At 40.4% G+C, this 14,519-nt stretch overlaps 1 protein-coding gene across 1 annotated transcript in view; it reads right to left on the reverse strand.

Annotated features, from left to right (window-relative positions):
- Positions 1 to 1,854: 1,854 nt before the first annotated feature.
- Positions 1,855 to 14,519, reverse strand: part of LOC141363321 (catenin delta-2-like) — a 36,250-nt gene continuing 23,585 nt past the window's right edge. Inside the window, exons 4-5 of the mRNA XM_073865957.1 lie at positions 7,869 to 8,062; positions 1,855 to 2,465 (exon numbers count right to left, since the gene is read on the reverse strand). Coding sequence (XP_073722058.1) covers positions 1,893 to 2,465; positions 7,869 to 8,062 — 767 coding nt within the window. The 3' untranslated portion in view covers positions 1,855 to 1,892. The remainder of the gene's footprint in view (positions 2,466 to 7,868; positions 8,063 to 14,519) is intronic.

Below are 14,519 nucleotides of genomic sequence, written 5' to 3' on the forward strand. Positions count from 1 at the left end.
TAGCATGTTATACCATTCCCTACTGAAAAATCCAGCTAAGACCAGCATAAGTTGGTGAGCTGGTTTGAGCTGGTCTCAAAACTTGGTTTTAGCAGGTCTCCCAGCTTGGTTTTAGCAGGTTTGCTGGTGTAGTAGCTGGTCTAGCTGTGTTTTGGTCACTTTTTAAGCTGGTCTAGCTGGACTTAGCTACTACCATCTTAAACCAGCTAAAACCAGCTACCAGCTTATGCTGGTCTTTGCTGGATTTTTCAGTAGGATTAAGCAGCTACAGGCTACAATCATTCTGAAATCATTGTAATAATGAGGTAACTCTGCTTTAGTAATCTTTCTCATGTTTACATTTTGACATTACAATCATAACTTACTGTAAACACACTTTTTTTGGGTAGGATAGGTTAGATAGTTTTTTCTGTATTTTTTATCTTAGTGCTTGCCTCTTAATATCAGGAACTAAGAAGCTAGCATTGCTGGCTAGTGTGGTGTCTAACTATGAAAACAATCTCCTCAGCAAGACCTAAAAAAACTGCCCCTACTGAAAAATCCAGCAAAGACCAGCATAAGCTGGTAGCTGGTTTTAGCTGGTTTAAGGTGGCAGTAGCTGGTGTAAGCTGGTCCAACCAGCCTGGCAAAGCTGGTCAAGCTGGTGGGTCAGCTGGTCTTCCAGCATGACCAGATAAGTCCAGCTAGACCAACTTAAAAAGTGACCAAAACACAGCTAGACCAGCTTAAAAAGTGACCAAAATACAGCTAGACCAGCTTAAAAAGTGACCAAAAACACAGCTAGACCAGCTTAAAAAGTGACCAAAACACAGCTAGACCAGCTTAAAAAAAGGACCAAAACACAGCTAGACCAGCTTAAAAAGTGACCAAAACACAGCTAGACCAGCTTAAAAAGTGACCAAAACACAGCCAGACCAGCTTAAAAAGTGACCAAAACACAGCTTGACCAGCTTAAAAAAGTGACCAAAACACAGCTAGACCAGCTTAAAAAGTGACCAAAACACAGCTAGACCAGCTTGCTATACCAGCAATACCAGCAAAAACCAAGCTGGGAGACCAGCTAAAACCATCTCACCAGCTTAAGCTGGATTTTACAGTAGGGTGAACTTGCCTATAATTCGGGCTGTCGATCTTAAGGTTTCTTCAAAACCTTGCGTTGCGTGCCATAATCCTCACAGATATTGTGTGTCTGTGATTTTTCCTATCGTCAAGGACAAAGCCGGCAACACCACATATAGGAACAGTTTCACAGACAGGGATTAGACTAGTCCTAGAATAAAGCTGTCCAAACTGAAAACAACTTGCACTGACATATCTTAAAATACATCAGTGCCCTTTGTTTAGCCTCAAAATGCACACAAGTAATACTTTTAGTAAGACATGTTTGTTAAATATTTTCTAATGAAACTAAGTTCTAGTTCTGGCTTAAACTAATCCCTGTCTGAGAAACCACCCCATAAAGTTGATCCTGATTGGTCCCCTTCTGTGCATTTGAAGTGCTGATTAGCTCACGCAGATAGAACCTTATAGAGCCAACTTAGAGTTCGATTTTGTAGATAGAACCTTTTTGTTTTTTTAATAAAACGTCCCAAAATGTACAAAACTTAAAATAAAACATCACATAATGTAAATAAGTTGTCACAGAGTAAGAATATGCGAATAACTCAATTTTGACAAAAATGTTAGATAGAACCTTATAATTCCAAGGGGACGTTTTGTTCCCCTCAACAAAAAAAAATCTTGATGCCCCTTTATCAGAGCAGGTAATAAAAATGTAGCCTTTCCTTGGCTTGGTCTAAAAAAGCAAGTCCCCACAGAAACCCTGACCCAATGTTTGTTATTGCTCTGACCCGAAAATCCCAGTTGCCCCGACAAAGGCAGGTCAGAATTTGTTACTCACCAGCAAGGCTCCCCGGTCTCTGTAAAGTGGCCGTTGCGTATAGATCGTGGGAGATCTTGTACTGCTCCGACGAGTGCACGAGCCTTTTAGGCGAGAGAGTGGCGTAAGAAGACACTCCTGCCGTCTGCAGCTGCTGGTAGGTGGGTGATGCGTTATTGGGTGGAGACGCTAGCCTTAGAGGAGACCCTGAAGCGTGCGTACCGGGCGATCCTCCGATGCCCACCGCATTGATAGGTGAGCTACTGCTGTAAGATTTCGCAAGTCTCCCGGGGGAAGGTTTGGGGGAAGCCGAAGAAGAAGAGGAGGGCAGGCGCTGGGTGGTGGCGTAGCTGGGTGCATCAGAGGCCGAACCCAGACGCTGCAGTTTAGTCGGGGAGCCGCCGGCTGCCGCGGTCTGCATTGAGTTCATGGCCGAGCTGACGCGCTGGGCAGGCAGAGTAGAGCTGGAATAGTATAGGCCCGGTCCGGACGCTGCAGAGGGCTGCTGGGAATCGAACAGCAGGGCACCGCCATGGCTTTGCACGGAGTCACCCGCAGCAAGCTGGGCCGCACGGTTAGATGTCACCTGTAAGGAATGCAAGATGATAATTATATGCAGTCAAAACATATTATAAAGGAATCAACTATTATAGGAGATATAACACAAATTCTCCAATTGAGACAACTGCACTTTTTTAGTAACTGCATTTGCATACATGACCATATGTTGCAATGCCTCATGCCATCATCACCCCTCATGTCAAAGGATGCCGCAACGCCCGTAATTCAGAAAGGCGGGTGTGCATAGATTCAGCCAAGCGTATGAACACTGGCGTGATGCCAGATGTTTAGCGAGCCGATTTGGTGTGCGAATAAACATTTCTTCCTTTAGATTTCTCATAATCACCATGACTATTCCGGGTGATTACAATGAAACATTGGCTCCACCGTTACTCATTTACAGAGAGCATGAAACCTGATTATTCTTATTCAGAATAAATTTGCCTATTTTTAAAGCAGCAGTCAGCGCAATTTCCAGTAGGGATAAAAAGCTTCTTTTATCATTGCATTGATACAAGGTAATAATATTCAAATGGTCTGAAATGCTGAATAAATATAAGCCAAAGGTCTTGAAGATAAAGAGAATGATTTCACAGAGAAAAGCCCGATATTTAAAGCTAAACACTGCTTGGATGCCTATACACCGCAAGCTTTTTAAAATACACTTCAGTGGTCCTCAGTGGCACAGAATCCTCCGTTTTTTCTGTACAGACTTCTTGAGTTGACTATAGGGTCAATTCAGATAAATTGGGCCACTTTTGTCATCGAGATAATAGCCCTATTTACCTGAATTCACCCAATGGTTTCTATATTGACTTAGTCAAGTATATTGCTCTTATCAAGCTATCAGTTTCCTTAGATTTTAGGAGTAGTTTATTATTGAAAGGTTGAGACTGTTTCACAACAGCAATGTTCCAGGATCAACAGAAGTCTTGTTAAATTCGTAATGTTAAATTATAGGGTATCCTTTGGTTCTCAACTTCTGTTTTCAAGCTGATAACAGATTTAGTTCATTGTATAAAAGTAAAGAAAAAAAACAATGAATTGCATTATTTATATTCAATATTTTTATGCACTATATAGCCAGCAATATGCTAAATAACTTGAGCATTTTATTCAAAAACTACTCTATAGGTCATTTGTGCAAGCAGATTATTGGGACCTATAGTTATGTTAAGTTAAAGGAACAGTATGTAAGAAATTTATATCAATTAATTATTAATATAATTAATATACTAGACATTAAGAAATAATTTTCATTTCAAATACTTATCTCACTGACATCAGTGGTCTGGCCAGGATATTGTCATTTAAAAAGTGGAGTTGCAGCCCTCAACTGATGTTTATGTTGTCATTTGTGTATTGGCCACCAGTTGAGTGATTGCAGTACCAGTTTTAGCCACAATCCTACATATTGTTCCTTTAAGCACCCTATAGGACACACGTAAGACACAACTGGGTTACGCACCTGGAAGGAACTTAACTTCCTGTCTCTGTATGTTTAAAGGTCCCATTCTTCCTGTGTTTTTGAAGCTTTGATTGTGTTTACAGTGTGCAATATAACATGTGTTCATGTAACGTATAAAAAACGCATTATTTTTCACACAATAGAGGGTATGCATTGACATCACTTTTCCACATGACCATGCAGGACCACGCCCTGTTGAGTGGCAAACATTCAACAAAATGGCTGGTTTTCATAGCGGCTGCTGCGAAAATGCCAGTAAAACTGACTATTATCAGATTAAATTGAATTTAGTTGGACTTGATAGCAGAGGTGGACAATACTTTACTAAGTTACATTAGTTACATTTTCCAAGCGTCTGTGCTTTATTAGGATGTTTTTCTTGGGAAACATTTTACTTCACTACATTAAAGCATAGAATCATACTGTGTATTCTTTAATATAGCATATTAAAATGTATTTAATACCTAATTACATTAAAATTGTGTACATTTACTTAGTAAAAGTATGTTAATATAGTTAAATATTTAATGTAAAACAAAAACTTGTATTCATGAAATGTAATAGAATAAAAATTATGATAGTATGCTTTGGAATGTAAGTTTTCCAAAGACTTTTAAGTAGATAGTAAAATAATTAAGTAGTGTCCACCTCTGCTTGATAGTGACCCTAGCAACTTGTCAACCCACCTGTGGTCAGTAGACATTGGCATGGATAATCTATTTACCTTTCTGTGTTTTTTGGCAGTCTGTAAAACGATAGCTCCGAATCAGGGATGCATATCAATTAATCGCGATTAATCTATAGCAGAATAAAAGTTTTTGTTTACATCATATATGTGTGTGAACTGTGTATAATAATTATGTAAATATAAATATGCACACATGCATGTATAATTTTAAGAAAAAAATATATTTATATATTAAGTATTTATTTTTATATATAATATAAATTATACACAAATATACAAATGTATATACACATGTAAACATTGCTTAAATATATACATGCATGTGTGTGCATTTAACTATACAAAGTTATTATATACAGTACACACACACATATATGATGTAAACAAAAACTTTTATTCTGCTATAGATTAATCGCGATTAATTGATATGCATCCCTACTCCGAATTCTTGTTAAATCTGTTAGTACAGTCTATCGCACAGCAGCTTTTCCCATTTAGACGCGTTTTCCTTGTGTTTTCGCTGATTTTACAGTGTACACAAATGCTGCTGGTCTGTCTCTTGTCACTCAGTGGGCGTAACCGCAGTCACTTTCGCAGAAGGTGACGTCACGTGCATACCCTCTATTTACCTATCTCTATAGCGCTGTTTTCACTGTCCTAAAAACGGGCTGATGTATTCCTTGTTCTATGAAGTCCCTCATTTAGAAATAGGTAATGAGTTCTGATTGTGTAGTTTTTTTGGTGTTTTGCGATTCGACAGCAGCTTAGCATAGCAGAGCTGTTTGAGCTTAGCTGGCAACTGACGTATTCATGTGGGCGGAGTTTAGTCAAACACTCTTATAATGACTTCTTTAAAGCAGGATTAGAGGGCTGTAGTCCAAACCAGTCGTTCGCTGTAGGCATTGAAAGGCGAATTCTATTAAAGAAAATATATCGCCTGGCAGTGAACTTTGAGCTTTATCATTTTGCAGGTATTATTTATGCTCTAACAGCAACATTACACACTAATTAAACTAGCATGAAAGTTAAGCTAATCTTTACATTATACCAGTGAGGCTGGTAGTGACGATTCTCTCAGACCAATCAGTGATCTACAGCAGTGGTTCTCAAACTGGGGTCCGGGGCCCCCAGGGGGGCCGCGAGACGGTGCCAGGGGGGCCCCAGCTTTATGACTTTATAAAATACATTCATTTATCATAAATTTTGTGTAATTAAACAAAAAAAATATATAAGCCTACTAACCAACATCACTACTTTGTATAATTTAATATGTTTTGTTTAATTAAAATGTTACATTTTAGAACTGTTTTTGTCATAAATTTTCTTTGGGGGGGCCGCAAGGGAATGCACCATATACAAGGGGGGCCACACGCAAAAAAAGTTTGAGATTCACTGATCTACAGTGTTTTCGCGTCACGTTTTGGTATCAGCTCGGGTCGCTTGGAACCCCAACCGAGGTGGTACTAAAAAAAGTATTGGGTACTACGTACTGCACCCAGTGGAAAAGCCCCGAAAAGTAAGCTGACCCGACCTAACCTAAACCAAACCGTGGGGTACTATGCAATGGAAAATCGCCATTAGTAAACACTGATATGGGTCATATTTGAGGTAAGTGACGGACAATACTGTTTGTACTGTTTGATACGGACAAATATGTATCAAAATGTGTCCTGATTTTCAATGGCTTTGTGCGATCTCAATAATTAACCAACAGATCAATATTTACGTTGTTATCCTAACCACAGACAAGTATGTGGTTATTTATTTACATTTGATTAAATAGTAGAATTGGTTTTATTATCGTTGACACTAGCAGAACAGACCTTAACCAATTTTTAAATGGTGACCTACCAGTTGAGAACCACCATACTAGTATAAAAAAACAAAATTGTACTTTTTGTAATATTAATTAGACTTTAATGAATGAGACATAACAGACGGAGGACTTCAAAAAACTGTCAAGATGGGAATGTGAAGATTTCAAAAATGTGTTACTGTACTGTAGCTTGATATCATGTTGTACTGAAGTGTGATGCAATTATCTCATCAGGTCTCTGCCAAATCTCTATCCATCTATCCCTCACTCACTCTCTCTCTCTCTCTCTCTCTCTCTCTCTCTCTCTCTCTCTCTCTCTCTCTCTCTCTCTCTCTCTCTCTCTCTCTCTCTCTTTTAGAAGTTAAAACTGCATTCCAGTACTGAGAGAAAAGAATCTCTACTTGAAAAGATCGTTGCAGGTTCCTGGTGTGGTTGAATTATTTAGGGAACAAGAGGTTTATGGCGTTATAAATATCTACATAAAAGCACCTAACTGGTGGGTTGTGTTACATAAACCTATGGTGAAGCAGACAAGACCTCTTCAGATTACCCTTCACAGCAGCAAGCCGACAGTCTCAAGAGGGAGGGGTTGGAAACAAAATGCATTATTTGCTTTCAGTATGAAAAAGTTGCATGTTCTCCCTTCTTTATGTGCTCAGAAGCTGCATTAATTTAACATCTTAAGAAAAATGTGCAGAAAATTGACCTGGGAGGGCAAGGACGCTGGGCATCTTTCATTTAAAGCGCTCCTCTGTGCCCAAAACAGAGGCCTGTGTGTTCATTATAAGTGTCAAAGGATGGACGAGGAGGCAGGGACTGAAAAGAGAGAGAGTCTCTCTGTGTGAGCAAAAATCAGGATTTGCAAACGTCAGCTTTATTGAGATCTACTGTAACACTCCGGGAGTACTTCTGCCGTTTGTATGCGGTAAACATCCGGTTAATTAGCATACGCTGTAAAAATCACCATGCAAAATGAGATGTTTATCCTGTGAACGCAACCGTACCTTTTCACTGAAAGTTTCTAGCTTGTAGCAGGTGCTCGAGATTCATTTAAGGAAATTGGTGGAAAACACAGCCCTGTAGGATCTGTGTTAATTACAGACTCGTAAACACATACGATTTAACTCCCCAGATAATGACAAAGTTCGAAACGCATCCACTCGATATGATGCAGCACTGACGGTTACCGGTATGCTAACCTGACTACATCACTTCGGTTTAACTTTAATCAAGTGGCACAATCGCTTTTAGGCAGCATCCAGCCCTAGAGTCATTCTGTGCTAGTCCCAAAAAAGCAAAGGCAAGCGCCACAGCAGCCCTGATGCAGAAGCACGAGAGACTTCCAGCGCAGAATAGAGCCGTTAAGTGAAAACAAAGATCATAAAAGCAGAGAGAGACACATTTGTAACGGAAGAGGGAATGCACTGTGAATTAAAGAGGAGATGGAAAGCATCACCTGGTTGTAGCTGTGCACGGCTCCTCCGGGCTGACCGCTGGAGCGTGGAGGAGGCTGAGGAGGCGGAGGTTTTGATGTGGTCAAGCAGTCGCTCAGGGCCAGAGTCTGGTTACTATGGTGGCTGGAGGAATACTGGAGGCAGCCCTCTGGGTTTGAGCCGAGCTGCAGTGAGCTCTGAGAAAGCAGACTCGGTCCTGCGTGCAAAGCGTGAGCGAGAGAGACAGAGAGAGTGAGAGAGAGAGAGAGAGAGAGAGAGAGAGTGAGCAAGCAATTTTCAGCAAGGCAGTGATGCAGCCCTCAGCCTGGCAGAAATGGCATACATAATTTATTAGAAGGGGAGGAGTGGAATAGAGAGGGAAGGAAGAAGGGAGCAAAAGATAGCGCAAAAGACGAGGATTAAAATAACAGGAAACCCAAAAGCAAGAAAAGGAAGGGAAAGAAATCTGCAGAAAAATTAGGGATGGGGTATGATGCTTGTTTAACAACTGACTAGTTGGTTAATAAGGTCATCTGGTTTTAAAGTTTTTTATGTTTATCATACATATTTTTTATAATCAATTTATGTGTTGAAAACCCAGCTTTTTTTACTTACAGTTTTACATAAAATCTGAAAAGAACTATCTGTGAAACTATAACCTTGATATCTTTGATTTTTTGACGAACTGGGGACTTCAATACTATTACGTCCGTTGCATTCTCTTTCCTATTTTCTTACCATTTTCGCGTCGGTTTAGGGTTAGATTTACATAATGACATCCCTACCCAAACCTAACTCTAACCCCAACGCCAGGTGACAACTGTCGTACCTAACTCTAACCCCAACGCCAGGTGACAACTGTTTAATTTTGCGTAATCTAACCCTAAACCGACGCGAAAATGGTAAGAAAATAGGAAAGAGAATGCAACGGACGTAATAGTATTGAAGTCCCCAGTTCGTCAAAAAATGACGCGAAAGGTAACCCTCCGCGTCACATATTGACGCATGGTCAAGTGCGTCAAATATTGACGCCATGGGGTGAGAATGGGTTGTTAATATTAACTTAGTAAGGTCAAAGATTAAAATGAATGTTAGGAAAACCACTACTTTGATGCTCTTAAACTCATAGATTATGAGATATAGGGTCTGTTTCCCGGACTGGGTTTAGATAATTCCAGGACTAGGCCTTAAGGTACATTCACATTATAATGCTGCGTTTACCCCAGGCGCGGAAGAGGCGTCAAGCGTGAGTGATTTCAATGTTAAGTCAAATGTGAAGACGCGTTGGCGCACGTCTGGAGGTCTCGAGCTGTGAATGAGGCGTTTAGCGTGGCGCGGAAGACGCGATTACGCCTCATTTGCGCATCTAGTTCGCTCGAATGGCGCGAAGTGAGCGTCTGGCGCGGTACGCGCAAATAGTGCCTTTTGTGCATTTTGCGTTTGACGCGAATATACAGCTGACGGCGAGTTGAAAAATTTGAACTTTGGTGGATTTTCGCGCCACGTCAACCAATCAGGAGCCTGCTTCCTGCTGTGGTGGCAGCCTCGCCCGGAGTCACTCATTCAACATGAAGGAACCCTTGATATTGTCCGTGAGCAGTCACCCGGAGCTATACGACACAAGTTCATATTTCTATAGAGACAGGAATAAAAAGGACCTCGCTTGGAAGAGTGTCAGTGAGGACATTGGGCAACCTGATAAGTTGTAAATACACATTTCACCTTTGAGTCACGTGACGTTTATCGATCCGCGGCATTCCCACCGTTTTTTAAAACTATTTTCCCCCATAGTAAGGTGACCAAATACAAACCGGTAACTCTCTCGATGAATGCACAATCAACATCAGCCATCTTGCAAACAGACAACCGCACAGCACTTGCCCCTCCCACAAAAAGCGAATTTCGCCTCTGACGCGCTTCAAATGCTTGCTTTTTCTGCGCGTCTAGAGCGAAGTAGACGCGTGGAAAAAGCAAGCATTTGATGCGCTTCAGAGGCGAAATTCGCTTCTTGTGGGAGGGGCAAGTGCTATGAATGCATTCAAACTGTTCAACCGGCAAACTAGCCGCGGTAGACGCGATTTTGACGCCTCAAACGCGGCTGGTGTAAATACAGCATAAGCGATTTTGTCGATGTGTGTCGCTTGTCTCTTTCAAAGAGGTCGTTAGGGGGCATTTGAGTAACATCCACTCCAGTAACTGACGTGCGACGGATGACGTGAACTCTACTGCTTCACTCTCATTGGTAGTCGTGACAGAAAGTCACTCATCATTTGCATAAAGTTAAACTTTTCTCAACTTTGTCACACGACTGGACACGCCCCATCTGGTCACCAATGTTCACTCTTGCTCCTGTTGCTGGAAGTCACCAAGCTTAAATTGAAATCAATGAGATTGCGTTGCTCTGCTACTGCTAGTCAGTCACTGCTATGTACATGAGGCTTTAGTCATAAGTAGTTTTTACAAACATACCTTACAAAAACATTATTGGTGTGCATCTTGAGACAAAACAAATGTAATGATATGTGTTAAGATGCGTCATTGCAAGTGGTTTTTAAATTAAGGCAGCTCAAACGTGCATTTTAGTCTGGGACTAGGATAAGCTCTGTCCGGGAAACTGCCCCTTAACTTTAAAGGGGACATATCATGAAAATCTGACTTTTTCCATGTTTAATTGCTATAATTGGGTCTCCAGTGCTTCTATCAATCTAGAAAATGTGAAAAAGATCAACCCAGTAACTTAGTTTTGGTAAACCATTCTCTGCAAGCATGTGAAAAATAGCCCATTGAAATTTGGCTCCCGTTGTGATGTCAGAAGGGGATACTACAACCCCTTAATCTGCATTATCCAACCACGGCACTGCCATTAGTGCAAAGATCAGCTCATTTGCATTTTAAAGGACACACCCAAAAGCGGCACAGTTTTGCTCACACCTTCAAAGTGGAAAGTTTAAAATGTTGTAATAAATTATCTATATGGTATTTTGATCTAAAACTTCACATATGTCCTCTGGGTACACCAAAGTACATTCTTGTGAAATGTCCCCTTTAACTATGCTGAATACATACAAGTTATTTATATACTGTATATAGGTCTAATAACCAAATTGTTAACCCCGAATGAAACTCTTTACCAGATTATAAAGGTAATCAGCAGTGTTATTTGGCATTTTGGAAAAAGGCTTAGGGCCAACCTGACAACAAATGAGATTGTATCAACAATTCATAGTTTGTTAAAACGCTATCAGCCCGACGTAGCCTTCAGCAAGACTATCAGTCTACATCAGAGATTAACTTCCCCTCGAAATTACTGCGAAAAACACTGATTGTCTCTATCCTCACCACAAAACACACTGTCCCTTTAAAAACAGCTTGACTTAAAGTGTCTCGGGTTTCTCAGGAGGAGGATGTTGTCTGTGCTCCCTGCACTACACAATAATCTATGGCTCCTGTATCAGACAGATCCATCAAGCTGGTCTGGAGAGATAAGAAAATTGGTGCATTATTCGAGTCCATAATAGCCTGCTGCACTCATTTTTGTTTTCATTGATCTGAAAAACCCTGTGCAGACACAGAGGATGCAATGCAGCTGTTGTTAGCCTGAAGCTTAACCATGCTGTGGATCCCCCTGAACGCTGGCATCAAGGTTATCAGACGTGGTGGAAACTACGTCATGAAACCATATAAAGGATGATCAAAAATGTGCCTGATGATAAGTGATTTAGTCATATGGGTTTTCAATATACGCTGAAAACACTGTCAGTACTCCCACACCTTTTGACTGATACATTTCCATGATTTTTCTATTTTCTACTGCAATGACCGGATAAGGATTTTTAAAGCTAATTTTATGGAAATTCAAAAAGATGCATAGAAGTTTTAGATCTAAGCATTAAAGCAAGAAATCTGTATAAGATTTTAGCAACTCCCATGGTTGTCCTGGAAATCATCATTTTAAAATTCACTGATATTCAGAGTACCAACTATGAGGGGAGGTATGTCCCCCTATTAAAAGCATGCATGCGTGGTGCTTTGGCATCACTACACTCTCTTTTATGCATCTGAATATGGTTGTGGCCAAAAGTGATGTTCTACTTTGAACAATTTACATATTTAACTCTTTATTCAAATGTTTTATTAAAAATGGATTGAAAATTTTGTATGCATGTTGCATCATTGTGTTTAGAGTATAAACTGAAGCTCGGCTTTGAGAAGAATTTAAAGAGGCTTGGCAAAATAGTACACACAACACATGTGCAAAGTCTATAAAGACATAACCCAGGACAATGAATAGAAAATATTATCACAAAAGAGAATCAACAACTGATAATAAAAGATAAAATTGTAGTAAATGTTTTCTTTATTACCTGTGAGCTTTTGTTTATCTTCGCATGTGTTGTCTATTCAGATAAAACTTAATAGGCTACTGTGTGGTTTGGCAAATTATTTTGTGTCTAATAAAGTTAAGTGCTTCATTTTGTACTATACACCTCACATTTTGATGGTTTAATCCAGTGGCGGCCGATAACTTTTTTTTTTCGAGGGTGCACGATGCGAAGTCCGTCACAACATGTATGTAGCCCATCATGTGTATGGTTTGTCATTTCAAAATATGTTTTCGGTGCATTGAGTGAATCACATGTTTTGTCAAAATAAGTGCCTGCTGCAGACGCGTCTAAAGGGTTTATGATAAAAAAGACGATTGCGTTTGCCAGATACTCGCATAATCTCATGCGTAATCAGAGTTTACTGTTAAGGGAGTGTCTTGGCATGTATTTTGTTAACGTGAGCGTCTCTTTTATCATAAATGGTTTTGACGCGTGTGCAGCAGGCACATATTTTGACAAAACACGTGATGCACATGGTTCACATGACGCAACATATTTTGAAAACATGACCAACACACATGACACTTCAAACACATATTTTCAATATGCACCCCTCATGAGAGCAGTCACGAGCCGCCAATGAGTTTAATCTAATCAGAGGAAAATTTTGTGCAATTTAACCCCAATCCCCATCATTTCTTATTCTTAAGGGGGTCGCACACCGGACACGCAGCTCAGCGCCGCGCCGTTCTAAAAAAATCAAACACATTGTTTTTTATGAGTATACGCACACCGGCGCCGAAAGGTGGCCCCTATCCGCGGCACCCAGCTTTGACTCAGGAAGTTGCTCAAATCTCTGATCTCCACTCACATAGTTTAAAATTTAATAACATCATATTTGTCCCAAATCTTTAGCGATTAACATTGGCTACTAACGTACATTTTGAAGTAAACACTATCGGACTAAGCTCGCGCTATTTAATGTGCACTTCCAGTGTACGAACCCTCAGAGTTGTCCTAGGCGTGACTCGACGCAGCGCGACGCTGAGCTGCGCGTCCGGTGTGCGACCCCCTTTAGTCAAGCCAGACATGAGCTGTGTCCCAATTCAAGGGCTGCGACCTTATAAGCATGGGACCTTAAAGATGAGCACTCGGTCTTTCAAGGTGGCAGCCTCAGAAGTTCGCAAAGAGAACTGAAATGAGACGGTCTAACCTTCGGACGACCCATAACTGGCGTCACCTGCTGCGCCTGTCAGCAGGACATAGCGGAAACGTTTCTGACTTATTAATTTAGAAAAATATTAATTTAGTTTAGAAAATATGACACGTTGATGTAGATTAAACTATTCAACAGTATATTAAATTAAATTAATCAACCTTAGAAATATATGCATCATAAAAATAATAATATTAACACAAAACATAACTTTTAATACTAAAACAGTAACAATTTTTTTTGTGATAAATATACACTTTTATTTAATGAAGGTTTTAATTGTTTATTTTATAATATCCAGTCGCCGTTGCAGGCGCGCAATGAATCTTGGGATATCCTCGGCTGTTAAGGATCCATTCGTTCTATCCTTAAAATCGCGGAGAAATGAGGACGCATTTTGAGGCTTCATTCTAAGCATCCTTTGAATTGGGACGTCCTTACCAGCCTCAAGTCGCGCTGCTGTGACGCAATCGGTCTTAAAATACGTCCTTAGAAGGTCGCAGCCTTTGAATTGGGACACAGCCACAGTTCTCTCATATTTACTTCATTCAAAGATATTATCACATATTAACACATGTACAATTGCTGAAACTAACATTAAATACTGCAACCTCCCCGATGTATAGTTTTCCAAATCAGGGCTTGTTAAAGGGCGATGATCTGGACCCCACGACAAGGAAGTTCCTCTCTAGTACAGGCCACCCATGTACATTTCCCTCCAGGCCCTGTGAACTGTAGTTATAGCTCTGCTCCAAATACCAATGTTTTCCCAGGTTTTAAAAGCCTCTGTGGCAAGGTGCTTACAGTAACGCTCGTCTTTGCCCATGTCTCAGTCAATAGGCTGTAAAGTTTCCTCCTGGAGAGGTTTATGGGCCCATTTCCCGCCTCCTTCAGATTAGGCCATTTCCAAAGAGAATTATATTACATAAACTGGACAATGGAGGGAAAGCTCATTTAAAGTGGGTAAATACAGAAAAGCTTCAGCTGGCAGGAGCTGGAAAAACATTTTACATTTATGCATTTGGTAGATGCTTTCATCCAAGCAACTTACAAGCTATATCTTTCATCATTACGTCACAGGGAATCGAAACCCGCAACCCAAGTTTAGCTACAGGCTGCGATGTACATGTACT

The sequence above is a fragment of the Misgurnus anguillicaudatus genome, unplaced genomic scaffold (assembly GCF_027580225.2).
Source record: "Misgurnus anguillicaudatus unplaced genomic scaffold, ASM2758022v2 HiC_scaffold_34, whole genome shotgun sequence".
Classification (NCBI taxonomy): Eukaryota; Metazoa; Chordata; class Actinopteri; order Cypriniformes; family Cobitidae; genus Misgurnus; species Misgurnus anguillicaudatus.